General features: G+C 39.0%; 1 protein-coding gene across 3 annotated transcripts in view; it reads right to left on the bottom strand.

The window, feature by feature from the left end:
- The window catches only part of KCNT2 (potassium sodium-activated channel subfamily T member 2), an 814,344-nt gene that overhangs the window by 436,548 nt on the left and 361,565 nt on the right, over positions 1-16,231 (bottom strand). For all 3 annotated transcript variants that reach the window (XM_056523545.1, XM_056523546.1, XM_056523547.1), the window contains exon 6: positions 14,854-14,928. In XM_056523545.1, coding sequence (XP_056379520.1) covers positions 14,854-14,928 — 75 coding nt within the window. The remainder of the gene's footprint in view (positions 1-14,853; positions 14,929-16,231) is intronic.

Here is a 16,231-nt window from a genome sequence, read left to right as displayed (position 1 = left end):
ATGAGGGTCACATAGTTAATGACTTCAATAAGTGAAGATGTCGCCTGTAAGTCCAAACCTGTATGTTTCTACTATGGAGACTTATGGTTGGAGGGTATAAAGACACAACAAATTGTACCACCTAGGTGGAAAAAATTCCCTACATTTACCAACCACTAATTTGCGATATTCACCTAATATTAAAATGTTTGTACTTTATTAGGGACTGAATCCAAAAGGAAAATTGCAATAACTTACTAAACAGACATTTAAAAACAGTGAGAAAGTAGTCTCTAATTGTAGATCTGATAGAACTGTTTCCAATTTTCTGGTTGGTATATATTAGGTCTGTAGCTACATAGTTTGTGTCTCACATTGCAGCCTACATAGTTAGAATTGGAGCACTGTGTCACTGCAGTTAAAACCACAAACACAGCCCACCTAGACGTTTCACCACTACTGTGGTTTTATCAAGAGACTAGACATCTATCTATCTATCTAGAGTCATTTAGCCTCTTGATAAAGCCACAGTAGTGGTGAAATGTCGAGGTGGGCTGTGTTTGTGGTTTTGCGAGAGTCAGGGTTTTTATTTAAAGTCCAATACAAATCTATGGGAAATGTATCTTCCAGCATAACTTATGTACGGCTGGAGATATTTCAATAATACTTGGTCACATGTTACTTATATGTCAAATGAAAATATATAATATTTAAATTAACCCCTAAACTACCCTTTTATGTGAAGTATGGAGTTTTGTTTCAAGTCCCATGCAAGTATATGGGACTTCTGGTACCTTACTCCACAAGCTCTGCTCTGCCTCTCCTGGTGAATGTGTCAGTCCAGATGACAAGCAATACCCTCCCCGCATTCCGTGCCCCATCTTGCAAAGGCACGCCCACCCTTTAAGCCACACCCCTTTTATTTTCAGCTTACAATATCTTTACCACAACACAGCCCCACCTTTGGACGGAATACGAGGATTATAAGTGAGGATTAGATATAGGGTATGAGGATGAGATATGAGGATGGGATATGGTCGGAATATGAGGATGGGATATGAGAACGGGATATGAGGTCGGGATATGAGGACGGGATATGAGGTCGGGATATGAGGACGAGATATGAGTTCGGGATATGGGACACGATATGTGATATGGGACGGGATATTAGGTCTGGATATGAGGACGAGATATGGGAACGAGATATTGGGATGAGATATGGGGACAGGATATGAGGATGGGATATGAGGTCGGGATATGAGGTTGGCATATGATGTCGGGATATGAGGAGGGGATTTATATAAACCTAAAGTCTCACATGAAGAATGTTTGCATTCATGACTATATTATAAGCTTAGACTGCAAATATATATATATATATATATATATATATATATATATATATATTATTTTTTTTTTTTATTAAAATAGACTAAAGATGTACTGACCGCTATTTATTTTATATAATTTTTCCAAATTTCCAAATATAGAAATCCAAATGTCCTGTTTTTCTTTACACAGTCATAATGTTGAATACTAAAATTTGGATAGTCTGCAGGCAACATCAGGGGGAGCTAAGGAGCTTTACTGAAGAACCATTTAGTTTTAAATAAATAGGATCTGTATTATTTCTCCTTCTTTTGACCACACAGGGGAGAAAATAATTAGGTAAGAACCCTTCACTCCACTCCTAATACTAAAGATTGAGCTGAGGCATTTAAAACAAGAAATAATAGCTTAAGTTAAGTTAAATCAATAGCTCTGCCAAGCCAAGAAAATCTATGAAATAACACATTGGCAACAACCTCGGTCAAAATGCATAGGGTGGGCAATATATTTTCACATTATGTCAGGGGGTCGTTTTCGAAGACCCGAGGGGAAATTGTGTAAGTGACTTTGATGATTGTAAATGTTTTATAACCCTTCAAGGTTCTTTTCTCTTCTCAGTTTTATCAATTGTGTTAAATAAACAAGAATTATACAAATAATATTGAACTAAATATATATATATATATATATATATATATATATATATATATATATATATATATATTCATAAAGTAAATTATTTGCTGTGCTGACAGACCTTTTGGATGAATTCTTAGCTTTAGCCTGAAGAACTGTACTGACACTCTGTACAGAAAGAAAATATTTTCTTTTGTTATAACCTTTCTGACCCATTTATCCCAAGGATATTTTTGATGAACAAGCCTGGCATTTCCTTACAATTTTCTGTATACTTTATGTTAGACATTGGTACTATGCCTGTATCTACTTTTGTTAGAAATGGCCAGATAGAACGCCATGAGTTTGTGCTCTGAGGTTTTCTATAACTCTTACAAGCATCTTTATAGTAGCTGTGCTCATATTTTTTTCGGTGCTTAACGCCTTAAAGGGGTACTCCGGTGGAAACCTTTTTTTTTTTTTTTAATCAACTGGTGCCAGAAAGTTAAACAGATAACTACTTCTATTAAAAAAAATCTTAATCATTCCAATACTTATTAGCTACTGAATACTACAGAGGAAATTATTTTCATTTTGGAACACAGTGCTCTCTGCTGATATTTCTGTCCATATTAGGAATTGTCCAGAGCAGCATATGTTTGCTATGGAGATTTTTTCCTACTCTGGACAGTTCTTAAAATGGACAGAGGTGTCAGCAGAGAGCACTGTGCTTGTGATGTCAGCAGAGAGCTCTGTGTTCTGAAAAGAAAATAATTTCCTCAGCAGCTAATAAGTATTCAGCAGCTAATAAGTACTGGAAGGATTAAGATTTTTTAATTGAAGTCATTTACAAATCTGTTTAACTTTCTGTCCCCAGTTGATTTAAAAAAAGAAAGAGTACCCCTTTAACCCCTTAACGACGCAGGACGTATATTTACGTCCTGCGCCGGCTCCCGCGATATGAAGCGGGATCACGCCGCGATCCCGCATCATATCGCGTGGGTCCCGGCGCTAATCAACTGCCGGGACCCGCGACTAATACCACACATCGCCGATCGCGGCGATGTGCGGTATTAACCCTTTAGAAGCGGCGGTCAAAGCTGACCGCCGCTTCTAAAGTGAAACTGAAAGTATCCCGGCTGCTCAGTCGGGCTGTTCGGGACCGCCGCGGTGAAATCGCGGCGTCCCGAACAGCTGATCGGACACCGGGAGGGCTCTTACCTGCCTCCTCGGTGTCCGATCGACGAATGACTGCTCCGTGCCTGAGATCCAGGCAGGAGCAGTCAAGCGTCGATAATGCTGATCACAGGCGTGTTAATACACGCCTGTGATCAGGATGAGAGATCAGTGTGTGCAGTGTTATAGGTCCCTATGGGACCTATAACACTGCAAAAAAAAAGTAAAAAAAAAGTGTTAATAAAGGTCATTTAACCCCTTCCCTAATAAAAGTTTGAATCACCCCCCTTTTCCCATAAGAAAAATAAAACAGTGTAAAAAAATAAATAAATAAATAAACATATGTGGTATCGCCGCATGCGTAAATGTCCAAACTATAAAAATATATCATTAATTAAGCCGTACGGTCAATGGCGTACGCGCAAAAAAATTCCAAAGTCCAAAAAAGCGTATTTTGGTAACTTTTTATAACATTAAAAAATGAATAAAAAGTGATCAAAAAGTCAGATCAAAACAAAAATCATACCAATAAAAATTTCAGATCACGGCGCAAAAAATTAGTCCTCATACCGCCCCGTACGTGGAAAAATAAAAAAGTTATAGGGGTCAGAAGATGACATTTTTAAACGTATAAATTTTCCTGCATGTAGTTATGATTTTTTCCAGAAGTGCGACAAAATCAAACCTATATAAGTAGGGTATCATTTTAACCGTAAGGACCTACAGAATAATGATAAGGTGTAATTTTTACCGAAATATGCACTGCGTAGAAACGGAAGCCCCCAAAAGTTACAAAATGGCGTTTTTTTGTCGATTTTGTCGCACAATGATTTTTTTTTCCGTTTCGCCGTGCATTTTTGGGTAAAATGACTAATGTCACTGCAAAGTAGAATTGGCGACGCAAAAAATAACCCATAATATGGATTTTTAGGTGGAAAATTGAAAGGGTTATGATTTTTTAAAGGTAAGGAGGAAAAAACGAAAGTGCAAAAACGGAAAAACCCTGAGTCCTTAAGGGGTTAAAATGGACAATCACTGTGAAGAAAATTGCTAAAATATTAGAATGCTTCCACTACTCTAAGGTCCAACTTGTAAAAATGGATCAAATTTAGATGTGTTTTTATCTGGGTTGGGAAGGGTGAAGTAGTGTAGCTCATTGAGTAGACCAGACATAGGAAAACTTCAGCACTGCAGATTTTTTGGACTACTTCCATGATGTTTTGGTAGCATTAGTGCTGAAGGTTGTCTATGCCTGGATTAGACTGTCAAACTGGGACATGAAGACTTATATAGGCCATGCAATAGCTCTCCACCAAAATGATGGTCTCCTCAATGAGATACACTACCCTTCCAGTCCCACATGAAAAAGCCTCTCATCTATCCATCTAGCAACGTGCTTTGTACTGATGAGGGGCAAGAACAGCTGTCTACAGAGGAGTAACTATCTCCAGATACTGAAACATTTTCTTTTTTCTAATCTGATTATTTATTCTAATTGTAATGTTCTCTATTCAATTTTTTTACTGTGGTGGCTAACAGGGTGGTGGCATGTAGTGTAATGACAGGGTGTTGTGACTAAAAATAGAGTTTGTGATGTCAGTGTAGTGTTAACCTTCACACTCCAAAGGATAGCAGCATCCTGGGCCAAGCACTAGGGCAATTAATATAACAGATTCAGGGTTACAAAAACTAATTTTACTGAAAAGATCTTGCAGGCATATGTTACAGTCCATGCAGTATAACAGCAAATTTTTGCAGTTCAACAAATAGGATAAAGTTGCATAGAATGTCACTTAAAATCTCTGGGACTGTAGTTGTGGTGCAGCTTGCCCTTTCAGCACTAAGAAAACTCTTCCCTGCAATTTGGACTTGCTTGCTTGACTAGCGTGACCTGGACTGCGGGACACTAGTAGTTTGGTGTAGCTGCTTAGCACTTGACTTCTCCACAGACTTCACAAACTTCTCTGACTTGGATGCTAGTGACGAGCAGCATTGCCTATATTCAAATTTGTGGTATTTTGCGAATATATAGATGAATATTCACCGTATATTTGCGAATTTCGCATATTCGTTATATTCGCGTATTCGAGGAAGAAAACAGTAAGGGGTGGGCAACTTTACTATTGGTTGCAAGGGATGTTGTTGATAACCTCTGACAAGTGTATTTGCATCATTCTAATTGGCCCACAAGTGAAAAGAAGGAATATGCGAATATTCACATATGCGGGAAAAAAAGCGAATATTCACAATTTTGAATACTGTATATAGCGAATATAGAGCACTCACCAATGGATAACAGAAGACGTGTTTTCTTTTTGGTGTTTTTATTTTAACACATATAGAAAATAACAAATTAACAGCGGACAATGCGTTTCAAAGGATACTTCCTTCTTCATCAGGTCAGCTTCATAATGGATCTGATCAAGAAGGAAGTATCCTTTGAAACGCATTGTCCGCTGTTACCTTTGTTATTTTCTATATGTTTTAAATAAAAAAACACCAAAAAGAAAACACATGTTCTGTTATCCATTGGTGAGCTCTCCAGAAGTCAGATTTTTTTCGGACTAGGGCATCCCTGCCAGGAAACCCTCATTCTCTTCTATTCTCCGTACCCCTGCACCATTTGCCTAATGGTACCGACAAGTAGCTGCCACCAACATTTGGATCAATTCAATCTTGCAAGCGCTCCGCAGTGTTGTGCCTGAAGCGCAACTCCACCAGTTGAGCAAAGGGCTTATACCTTTCTATTCCCCACACTCCTCTCAATTTTGCCTACCCTGGTAATTGCACTATTAGCCCCTTTGGATGCTGCACAGACTTTCCCCTGACTTGGACACTGCACTGACTTCCACTTTCTCCTTCTTGCCCAGGACCTGACTTCCTCTCCTCCTCACATACCTGGGCCTGTCCCCATTTGTGGTATGGAGCAGGTATGCTCCAGGGATGCTTACATTGTCCTGACTGAATTCACACAAACTAACTCCTCCCTGTCTAGCCAGACCAGGGGGATTAGGGCTGGAGTCTAATTGGCCACAGTGATCACATGACCCATCTGCAACTTTTCCCTTAAATGCCCAGTACACTTTACACTAGTATGAAACATTACTATAAAACATTGAATAATAAAAAATAAATGGCAAGTTCACAGGAGCTTTGGGCTGAAACAGACACCTGGAGCAAAATCAACCTGAGAGAACAGGCAGAATAACATGTTCTGTACTGGGTCACCACAGTACATTATCATGGGGGGCTTCAATCTACCCTGAGCTGTTTCTAACAACATTTAGTAATGCGCTTTACAGCAGGACCCATGGTCCAATTTGTTTTGAGATTGAATTATGTTACAGGGGTCAAGCATGTGGGTAGGAACAATAAATTACAATATATTCAAATCATTCCCTACTCACTTAAAGTTAACTAAATGTGAAAGATGTATAAAGCAAGAGAAATGAAAACGTGAAAATGTTTTTAATAATAACTAATGAGTAAAGCTTAAAGGGGTATGACGGGATTTTTTTTATTTGACTATGCTACAGGGGCTGTAAAGTTAGTGTAGTTCATAATTTGGTGTCTTTAATTCACAATTCTTGTGATTTTCAACCCAATATTTATTTTTAACAGCATACAAAATTACTGTTGTCTCCGATTTTTCCCAGCTTGTAATGCGGTCGAGACCTGACTCACTAGTCAACTGATGACAGGGAGCCTGTCTGCTTCAATGGGTGGAGGGATCATTCTGCAACTAATGCAACAGCTGGAGGCACCCTAATTGAAAACCATAGGTCTGCAGCTCATTTATGTTTCAATGGGTGGGGTGGCTGATGTGTGGGAAGGAGGAAAATGGAATCATGGGATTTGTAGGCAAACAAGAAAACAGAAAACAGGAAATACAAGTTCAGAGAAAGCGAGCCACAGTGTTCTGGTAATCTCACAGCATAGCCATTTAGCCCAAGACAAGCGCAGATCCTTCCTGAGCATGTCCATTACTGTCTGCCAGATATGTACTACAATCACCTTATGCTGGATAACCCCTTTAAATATCTCAGAAATCCTCTGAAAAATTACAGAACTACTATACATCTGATAGATACTTATTCTATGCCAAGTCGTTTTGCATATATTTCCTTACAGAGATTATCTGAGATCCTAGGTTCACAAATTAAAGGGTAGCTCCCATCATCCATTTTTTTTTCTTTCTGTCCCTGCCTATTGCCCATCTATCCCTAACCCCCTCCCTGCCTTTACATTTTTTTTTTTTTTTACTATATTAAAATGGCTTTTTGCCTGCCTGGCAGTGTGCTCACTACCAGGCAGACTTCCCCAGCAGGCGTGACGTCACTGATGCCTGCTGGGGCCACTTCCGCCCTTAGTTCACTATAAAGGGTGCCTCCAGCTGTTTCACCACTACAACTCCCAGCTTGCCCTGACATCTACTGGCTGTCAGGGCATTCTGGGAGTTGTAGTGGTGAAACAGCTGGAGGCACCCTGCGGTGAAAACAATAACTTTGTTAGCGCAGCAGTGCTACGCCGCTCCTGGAGCAGCGGTGGTGGTCTCCTGAACCCCCGCTCCCCCCCACCATGCCTCTAGTGCTAAGCGCTCCTGCTGAGCAGCGACGGCGCTCCCCCGAACCCCGCTTCCCCCACCCCATTCCTCTAGTGCAGATTTACCCATCCGGAGGATCAGCGCAGCAATGAGTGCACGCGCTGCCTCCGGACAGGGTAACGGGGGCGGGCGGGGCCATGCGCGAGGCCAGTGGAGCTGGCCAATGCGCGCAGCCCCAGCTATTAGCGTGCTCGCTCTCGCCTGTTTGTTTGACAGGCGACAGCGATTACCTCAGTGCCTGAATTTAGACTCATTGCCAGGCTTAAATGAGTCGATATTCAGTGGTGACGTCACTTCTGAATGCATTCGGCCACTAGGAGGGCGACCCCTAGTGGCCGAATTTAAAAGTGATTTTAAACTTGTTTAAAATCACTTTTTTTTTAAATTAAAGTATATTTATAGATATGTTGTAGTACTTAAGTACTACAACATATCAATTGTTTTTAATTCATGACAGTGCCCATTTAACCATTAGATAGCTGTCGGTCAATGCCCATTGGCTATCTCTCCTCACATACGCGGAAAAGTTCACATTGTGTCCTATATGGGGCAAGTGGAAAAAGCCAGTCAGAAAACACACATTCGGTGTTCTAGGCATTTCCACACTGTGATGTCAGTAAATGTGCCATACATTTGCTTCCCACTTCTAAGTGCCTCATAGTAAATAGCACCATGCAGTATACAGGTATGTAGACTTCAGGAGGTGACACAGATGTAGTCATAAGCAGGTGGCACACAGTGTTAGTGTTTGAGCAATCTCCATACAGTTATATGGATTAAAGGGGAACTGCGGTGAAAACAAATGTTTTCAAATCAACTGGTGCCTGAAAGTTAAACAGATTTGTAAATGACTTCTATTAAAAAATGTTGATCCTTCCAGTACTTATCAGCTGCTATATAAAACAGGAACATTTTTGAATTTCTTTTCTGTCTGACAACAGTGCTCTCTCCTGACACCCCTGTCCGTGTCAGGAACTGTCCAGATTAGAAGCATATCCCCATAGAAAACCTATCCTTCTCTGGACAGTTCCTGACACGGACAGCGGTGTCAGCAGAGAGCACTGTTGTCAAGCTGGAAAGAACTTCGCAAATCTCTCTGTATTATAAAGTAGCTGATAAGTACTAGAAGGGTTAAGATTTTTTAATAGAATTGCTTTACAAATCGGTTTAACTTTCTTGCACCAGTTCATTTGAAAACATTTTTTTCACAAGAGTGCCCCTTTAATACAGTTTTACTGTTAGTTCTGTTTAATGGACACCCATTAAGTACCCATTTGTGAACCTTATACAGGTAAAAGAGAGTAGCGTAGCTCACTATAGCTTAGTACGTGCCAAAGGTTACCGGTGTTGCCTAAAACCCCAGTTAGGCCAAGGAACAATTTGAATAATGGTGTATAATTGGAATTATACAGAAAACCAGTCTTCAAAGGTACGTAGAAAAAGTAGTGGAAAGAAAGTGATATGTCCAAATAGCGTTAAAACAATTTATTATAGATAGAAGCAGAAATGTATATAGTCGAGGTCTAACGCTGGGCCCTTGCGCAGACTCAACTGCAACAATAATAAAATAAATAAATAAATGAATTAAATAAAACAAATAGCTGGCATAAAAATAGATACTAAAAATAATCCCCACAAATGAGAAAGTCCGTATGTTCCATCAATATCAGATGGCCATGTAGCAGTTAGTGATAAAGTGCATGAAATTGCTATAGCAGTATAAGTAAAATAGTGTGGTATTTTTCAGTCATCCTGAGATGTGAGGCAAGCCAACAGTGTTCGGAGGATCACAGTGGAAGCTTGTGTAGTTTTAAACGGAGTCACGCTTCTTAAGCATAAGTGATTGACACAGTTGAGGAGCGTGCATTCAGCGCTGTGTTCCGGCTACCAATAATCAGCGGTGGATTGGAGTCCTGGATGATGCTCAGCTGCGACGAGCATGAGCTCCTTGCTTAGTAGTAACAGGCTCAATCAGTAAGGTGGTACAAAATGTATGTACAAATCCCAAATGGGCAAATAGTTGAGAAATATTGCACAAGTCCCAATATTATCTTCTGAGTGGGAATAGATGTTTGACCGTATAAGGTGGAAAGTATGGAACAATTCTCAATAGGGGTATATACAAGCAGAGGACTAGATGTGTTTCAAAGCCATGGGCCTTTTCTACAGTAGTCTTGTATGGATGTGAGACTATGAGACAGTCCAGTTCATATAACCCAATGGATTAAGTAGGGGGAAGGGGAAAGGGATAGAAAAAGGATAGTAAATAAAACATGAAATGGATCTGGTGATCCTACTAATAGGCATATTTTGCAAACATATTAATGGTCACGCTACTGGATATAAGACTGTCCAATTAGTTTATCATTCTTTAGGAAATGCCAAGTCTTTTTTATAATTCTTTCAATTTGTCTATATATTTTAGGTTCTTGATTAGATACTTGTGTTTCAGTGGGGTTAGGTGTAAAAAAAGAGGATATATCTAATTTCTGAATTTTAGTAATTGATTGATCTAAAATGTTTTTTGGGTAATTTTTATCCAGTAATTTTTCGAATTTGACACATTGACACACAGGGGATTGAATGCCGAAAGAGAAATTTCTGGCTTTCTTTGACACACTTGGGTCGGGCTCTTCCCTATGGCCCGTCACCGGCAGGTTGTTTACCGACACAATGACGGACCCTGTGGTTGATCCCATTGGTTCTTCTGTGTTGATGTATTATATTTGTGTCCAATCTATTCAATTATAGGTTGTATTTATAGATTATTATTTATAATCTATTATTTATAGATTATTACTATTTTTATATGTTTTATTGTATCTTTATTTTTTATATTTCTTTTTTATGTTTATTTTTATTTCTATTTCTATTATCATTATTTTATTTTTATTGCATTAGTATCTTAATATATGTAAATTTCACATACAATCTGATTTTCATAGCCAGCAGAAGATTATCTAAGATGCTTCTTTCGTTCTTCTAAAATAATATGATAAGTTGCCGCTGCTGTTAATGTTGCAAAGATTATTTTTTTTCCCTTTTTTAGTCCAAAATAATTAGTCTAGTTGTGGAATTACTTGATTCCTCTGGACTTTAACACTAGGGTGCACCAGAAAAGTAGAGCATAAGACACTTCAAAGCTGTTCTTTTTTTGCCTCTTTGCAATCTGACAGTAAAACCAGTCTAGTTTTTTATTGCTGAGACATTTCGATGTTTTATGATACTTTCTTAAAAAAAGTGAAACTTTTAAAGTGTTGTCAATTTACAATCTCAGCTCGCAGCAGTCTCTAACACCCAGGATTTGGACATATATAAATAAAATTGGTTTGTAGCGCTGGTAAACGAGTGCGATAGTTTCCAACATAGAAGTAATTTTGTGTAGCCGGGGGGTTACACAGGCCTGGTAATTAAAGTACTAAGTTAAAAAAATAGACTTGAAGAGATAAGTAGCCAGAGGCGGTAGAATTACTCTGAGACTTCATGCCGTGTTTTACTGGAGCCTGTTGGATTCAAAAGAGATATGGCGGTTTTTATTGTTGTTGACATGGACCTCATACTGTATGTGCCAGACACATGGGTTTTGAGAAAAAGTAACAGAGAAATTGTAAAAATAAAATATTTGTTTATAGAATAAGTGTTTTATACCAACATAAATAGTAATATAAATATTTAGTTTGCCATAATATAATTTCTACATATTTTCCTCTTGTATAGGGCTTACATATTCTGCACAGTGTCGCAAGAATGCAAATGCCTGTCCATGGGCTTCCGCAGAAATTTTTCCTAGAAGGAATGTTTTAGATGTCATCTATGCTAAGCCTTTTATCGACAATGTAATGAATTGGGGGGGGGGGGGCATAGTCAATATCACATACAATGCAGGCATGCAAAGTGTTAAGAAATGTGATGCATAAACTTAAAGGGGTTGTCCGGTAATAAAACAAATTTAAAAAAACAGAGCTAATTTCTTCCAAAAACAGAACCACCCCTGTCTTCAGGTTGTTTATGTCATTACACCTTGTCTTTATCCACTTCAATGGAACTATACTGCCATATCACACACAACCTGAGGACAGTGGTGGTGCTGTTTTTGGCAGAAATTAACTCTTGTATTTTGTTCCTGGACAATCCCTTTAATAGAAGAATTAAGATGCTAACAGCATTTTAACAAACTGTTTCCAGATATGCTTCTGCTTATATCCATTATATCCATTCAAAATATTGCTATATTGATTAATACTAGGGGTGTGAATCGCCAAGAATTTGGCAATACGATTCGAATCGCGATACCAGTGTGGCGATTCAATATATATCCCGATATATCGCGATACCGTCTAGGTGTCGATACATCGCGATATATCCCGATTCTGTCTAAAAAACAATGTCTTTTACACTTTTATTAAAACTTTTTTTTTATACACTTTATTAGTCTTTTAGGAATCATTAGATTCCTCAGACAGATGAATAGAGTTCTATTGAACTCCATTGATCTGCGATCCGTTGATAGAGCCTGGTCCAGGGATCCACCCAACTAGCCCACCAGGGAGCATTCACAGATCCGTTTAGATGCCGCTGTCAGCTTTGACAGCGGCAATCTAAAGGGTTAATAGCCAGCCGCGGCGATCACCGAATGCTGGCTATTAGCGGCGGCCCCTGGTTACTGAGAATAGCTGGGGGCTGCAGAGTATGGAGCGGGCACGAGTTGGGAGCCCGCTCCATACACACTGCAGAGCACCGCATGCTGGATATTAGCGGCGGTGATGCATTAGCGGCCCCCGGCTACTGAAATCAGCCGGGGGCCGCAGAGTATGGAGCGGGAACGAGTCGGAGCCCGCTCCATACACCCAGAGCGACGCCGCGTCAGATCCGGCTGACAAAATGTGGAACTTGATTCAAAAATATTTTGATTCGATTCAGTATCGGGAAGTTAAAAATCGCGATAATCGCGCGAATCAATTTTTTATTACATCTCTAATTAATACACAGATATTGATTGATTTAGAGACAAAAAAAAATACCTCAAGAAATAATATGGTTTTGGAGTGTTTTCCTGCCCTCTCTTGGACCTAAAGAGGATATTCTCATGATTAACTTTTATAGTATATCTAGAGATTGAATGATACCGCCATACATAACTCAATATTACCAGTATACTGAGAATGGATAGAATCCTCATATAGTGGTCAGATACCACACAGGTGGTCAAACTATTGACTATCAAACTATTAAAAAAAGGGTAGAGAGTAGGGTGCTAGTTTTCAGAACAATTGAGGGTACACCTGAATTATCTAGAACATAAGCTTAGACTTTCTTTGAGGGCTAAATGTGCTTCTTCTCTGAGGCCAAGGGGAGTATAAACAGATAGCCATCTCAAAGGCTTCTCAGTCTAGGGAAGGGGCCCAGTAGTGCCAGAAAGCTCGTGAAGAAGCAAAGTCAATAGCAGGATTATCAATAGGAGACTTGTACTCAAGGTCATGCTGCACTGAACAGCCGGGAATCCATAATGTGATGGGGCTGCAGGTCTATAGATACAAAAATCAAGATGATCTGGAACATGGCAGTGTAGCAGCAAATTAACCAAAATTATCTGGCACCTATAGGGCAGCTATACAGAACAGGAGATAGGCAGATAGGTTGTAGCACTGTACATGCAGCCACTAGTCCTGTTTAAATTCACTGTTCAACATACACAGCAACTGCACCTCCCTCCACAGAACTCACCCCCCCCCCCCTCTCCTGCCTTCCTTTGTGGTGACTGTACAGCACTGTATAATATATTAACGTTAAAAATTAAATTAATAATAATCTGACATCTGTTCGAGAAATACTAAGCAAGGTTTTGATCTATTTTCAATAGCACTCAAAATACCATATAAGGGCAGGGTCACACGGGGCGCATCCGCAGCATATTTCACGCTGTGGATGCCCCGGCAAAAGTCACAGAGCCAGGAGCTCGCTCTGCAGTCCCTCTGTGACTGCCATCAGCGTGAAATACCCTGCAAATGCACCCCATGTGATACTGCCCTCAAACATCATACAGTTCCCACTAAGATCTATCCCTGTAATTATTATTATCCCTGTAATGCACCCTCCAGACACTCTTTATGGCAATGTCTGATTAGTAATAGCCCTGAACAGCAGATCTTATTTTAAACCTATGTCAGAAAGAATTAATAAAAAGCACAAGGATTGCAAAAATAATAAACTATCACATCAGAACAGTGATGTGTAGTTGGATGTCAAGAACTTTACCATAGAAACATTCAATACAAAAATGGAAAAGAGTGGAAACTTCCTAATATGTATTCTGTAGGCTGCATCGCTGTTCAAACAGTCCAAACATGTTGATTCAAAATGTATGTGTTGGGAAAAAAATTACGATGAAATAACAGTTCGCTTATTAAAGGTTTTGTGTGCATTTCACATTGAAATCATGGTGTGGCACCAATTGTGGATAAGCCTCAATGAATGGGGGTCAACTCTGAGTGGATCTGCAGCTCTTTTACCTGCAAATCTGAGACTGAAATCTGAGCTGGATATTATTTCTGCTGGTTCTCATTCAAATTCACCATGAAAAATCCATTATGTAAATATGGCCTCAGTGTTTACTGATATTCCGTAAAAAAGGAAAGTAATATTTCTTCATACAAAATAGCTGTCTGTAAAATATCACTATGCAATGACCTGTCTGTAGAAACAAATAAAGCTAGCTTAAAAAAACAAAAACAAATGAACGGTTCACATTAAATGATGTGATAAAATATGTGACTGTACACATGCTTTCTATTCAGCTAAATCATTTGGCCCAGTAATAGACAAGGACTGTTCAGTCAATGTAAATATACTTTGTACTTGTTACACCAAATAGCCGAGCTCTGATGGGGCATTCCCCAGAATTGTTTAGTTCACTCATACTGACAACACTTACAGGTTAACAAAGGAAATCAAACTAAATACATAGGAGGAAATGTATCAAAACCAGAAGAAAAGTTGCTGAGTTGCCCATAGCAACCAATCAGATTGCTACTTTTATTTTTGAAAAGGCCTCTGAAAAATGAAAGAAGCAATCTGATTGGTTGCTATGGGCAACTTAGCAACAGGTTTTGATGAATCTCCCCCCATAATCTATTGCACTAGCAAATACTTACTGTAATGATGAACGGAACAGTGTTAATAATTTCCAATATGAAAGGTATTCGCAAAATCTGTTCCCAGATATTTCCCTGCAAAAATAAAATAAACAAATGTATAAAAATAAACAGATTACAGAATAAAGATTTGTCCACCTTAATCCCTGTGTGTCCACAATAGACAAGCAGAAACATCTCAGAGTGTCGCCAAATCATGTTGTTGTGAAATCTTTGAAATCATCCACCAAACATCTCAGGATATGTTGAGTTTAGAGATTTAGTAAGATAAAAAAGGTTATCTTTCTATCATCATTCACTGCAGCAATCCAAGTAAAGGTGAAATACAAAGCGTATTTTCTCGGTTCTAATGTGTAGCAAGCAAGCATGCTATACATTTACATCAAATTAACACATTTTGTTTTTCATCTTTACTTAGGGTGCTGAAGTGGATTATGGTGTTGTATCTCTCTGTCTGTGTATTTATCTAATATATATATATATATATATATATATATATATATATATATATATATTTATCTATCTGTCTAATATATATCTATCTCATTTCTATCTATCTATCTATCTATCTATCTATCATCTATCTAGAAGTCCTAACAAGCAGCACATCCACAAAGGAGTAAAATGTATAAGGTGCATGCCATCATCGGGTTCCTGGTCAGGGAATCCAGCATCAATCCAGAGAAAAAAAAACGCAGGTTCAAAAAGGAAAAGATTGCAGCACACATGGAAATTCAACAAAGTGCAGTGTTTATTGCGTCCTCACAAGATAAAGTGCGATGTTTCTGAGGCCTCTCGCTTGAGAAAGGAGGCGAGAGGCCTCAGAAATGTTGCACTTTATGTTGTGAGGACACAATAAACACTGCATTTTATTGAATTTCCATGTGTGCTGCAATCTTTTCCTTTGGATATCTATCTATCTAATATCTATCTATCTAATATCTATATCTATCTATCTATCTATCTATCTATCTATCTATCTATCTAATATCTATCTATCTATCTATCTATTCAATATCTATATCTATCTATCTAATATCTCTATCTATCTAATACAGTGATGGCGAACCTTTTTGAGCCCGAGTGACCGAACCGTAATGCACGCCAACTTTTTTCCCCTTAAAGTGCCAGCACAGCAATTAAATCAGAATACACATTAGCTTCACAGTATAGTTCCCCCACATTAGGTGCAGTATAGTTCCCACACATTAGGTGCAGTATAGTTCCCCCACATTAGGTGCAGTATAGTCATCCCACATTAGGTGCAGTATTGTCCCCCCACATTAGGTGCAGTATAGTTCCCCCACATTAGGTACAGTACAGTTCCCCCACATTAGGTGCAGTATAGTTCCCCCACATTAGGTGCAGCATAGTTCCC

The sequence above is a fragment of the Hyla sarda genome, chromosome 6, assembly GCF_029499605.1.
Source record: "Hyla sarda isolate aHylSar1 chromosome 6, aHylSar1.hap1, whole genome shotgun sequence".
Classification (NCBI taxonomy): domain Eukaryota; kingdom Metazoa; phylum Chordata; class Amphibia; order Anura; family Hylidae; genus Hyla; species Hyla sarda.
The sequence above is the reverse complement of the archived record's forward strand: the minus strand, read 5'-3'. Positions and strand labels throughout refer to the sequence as shown.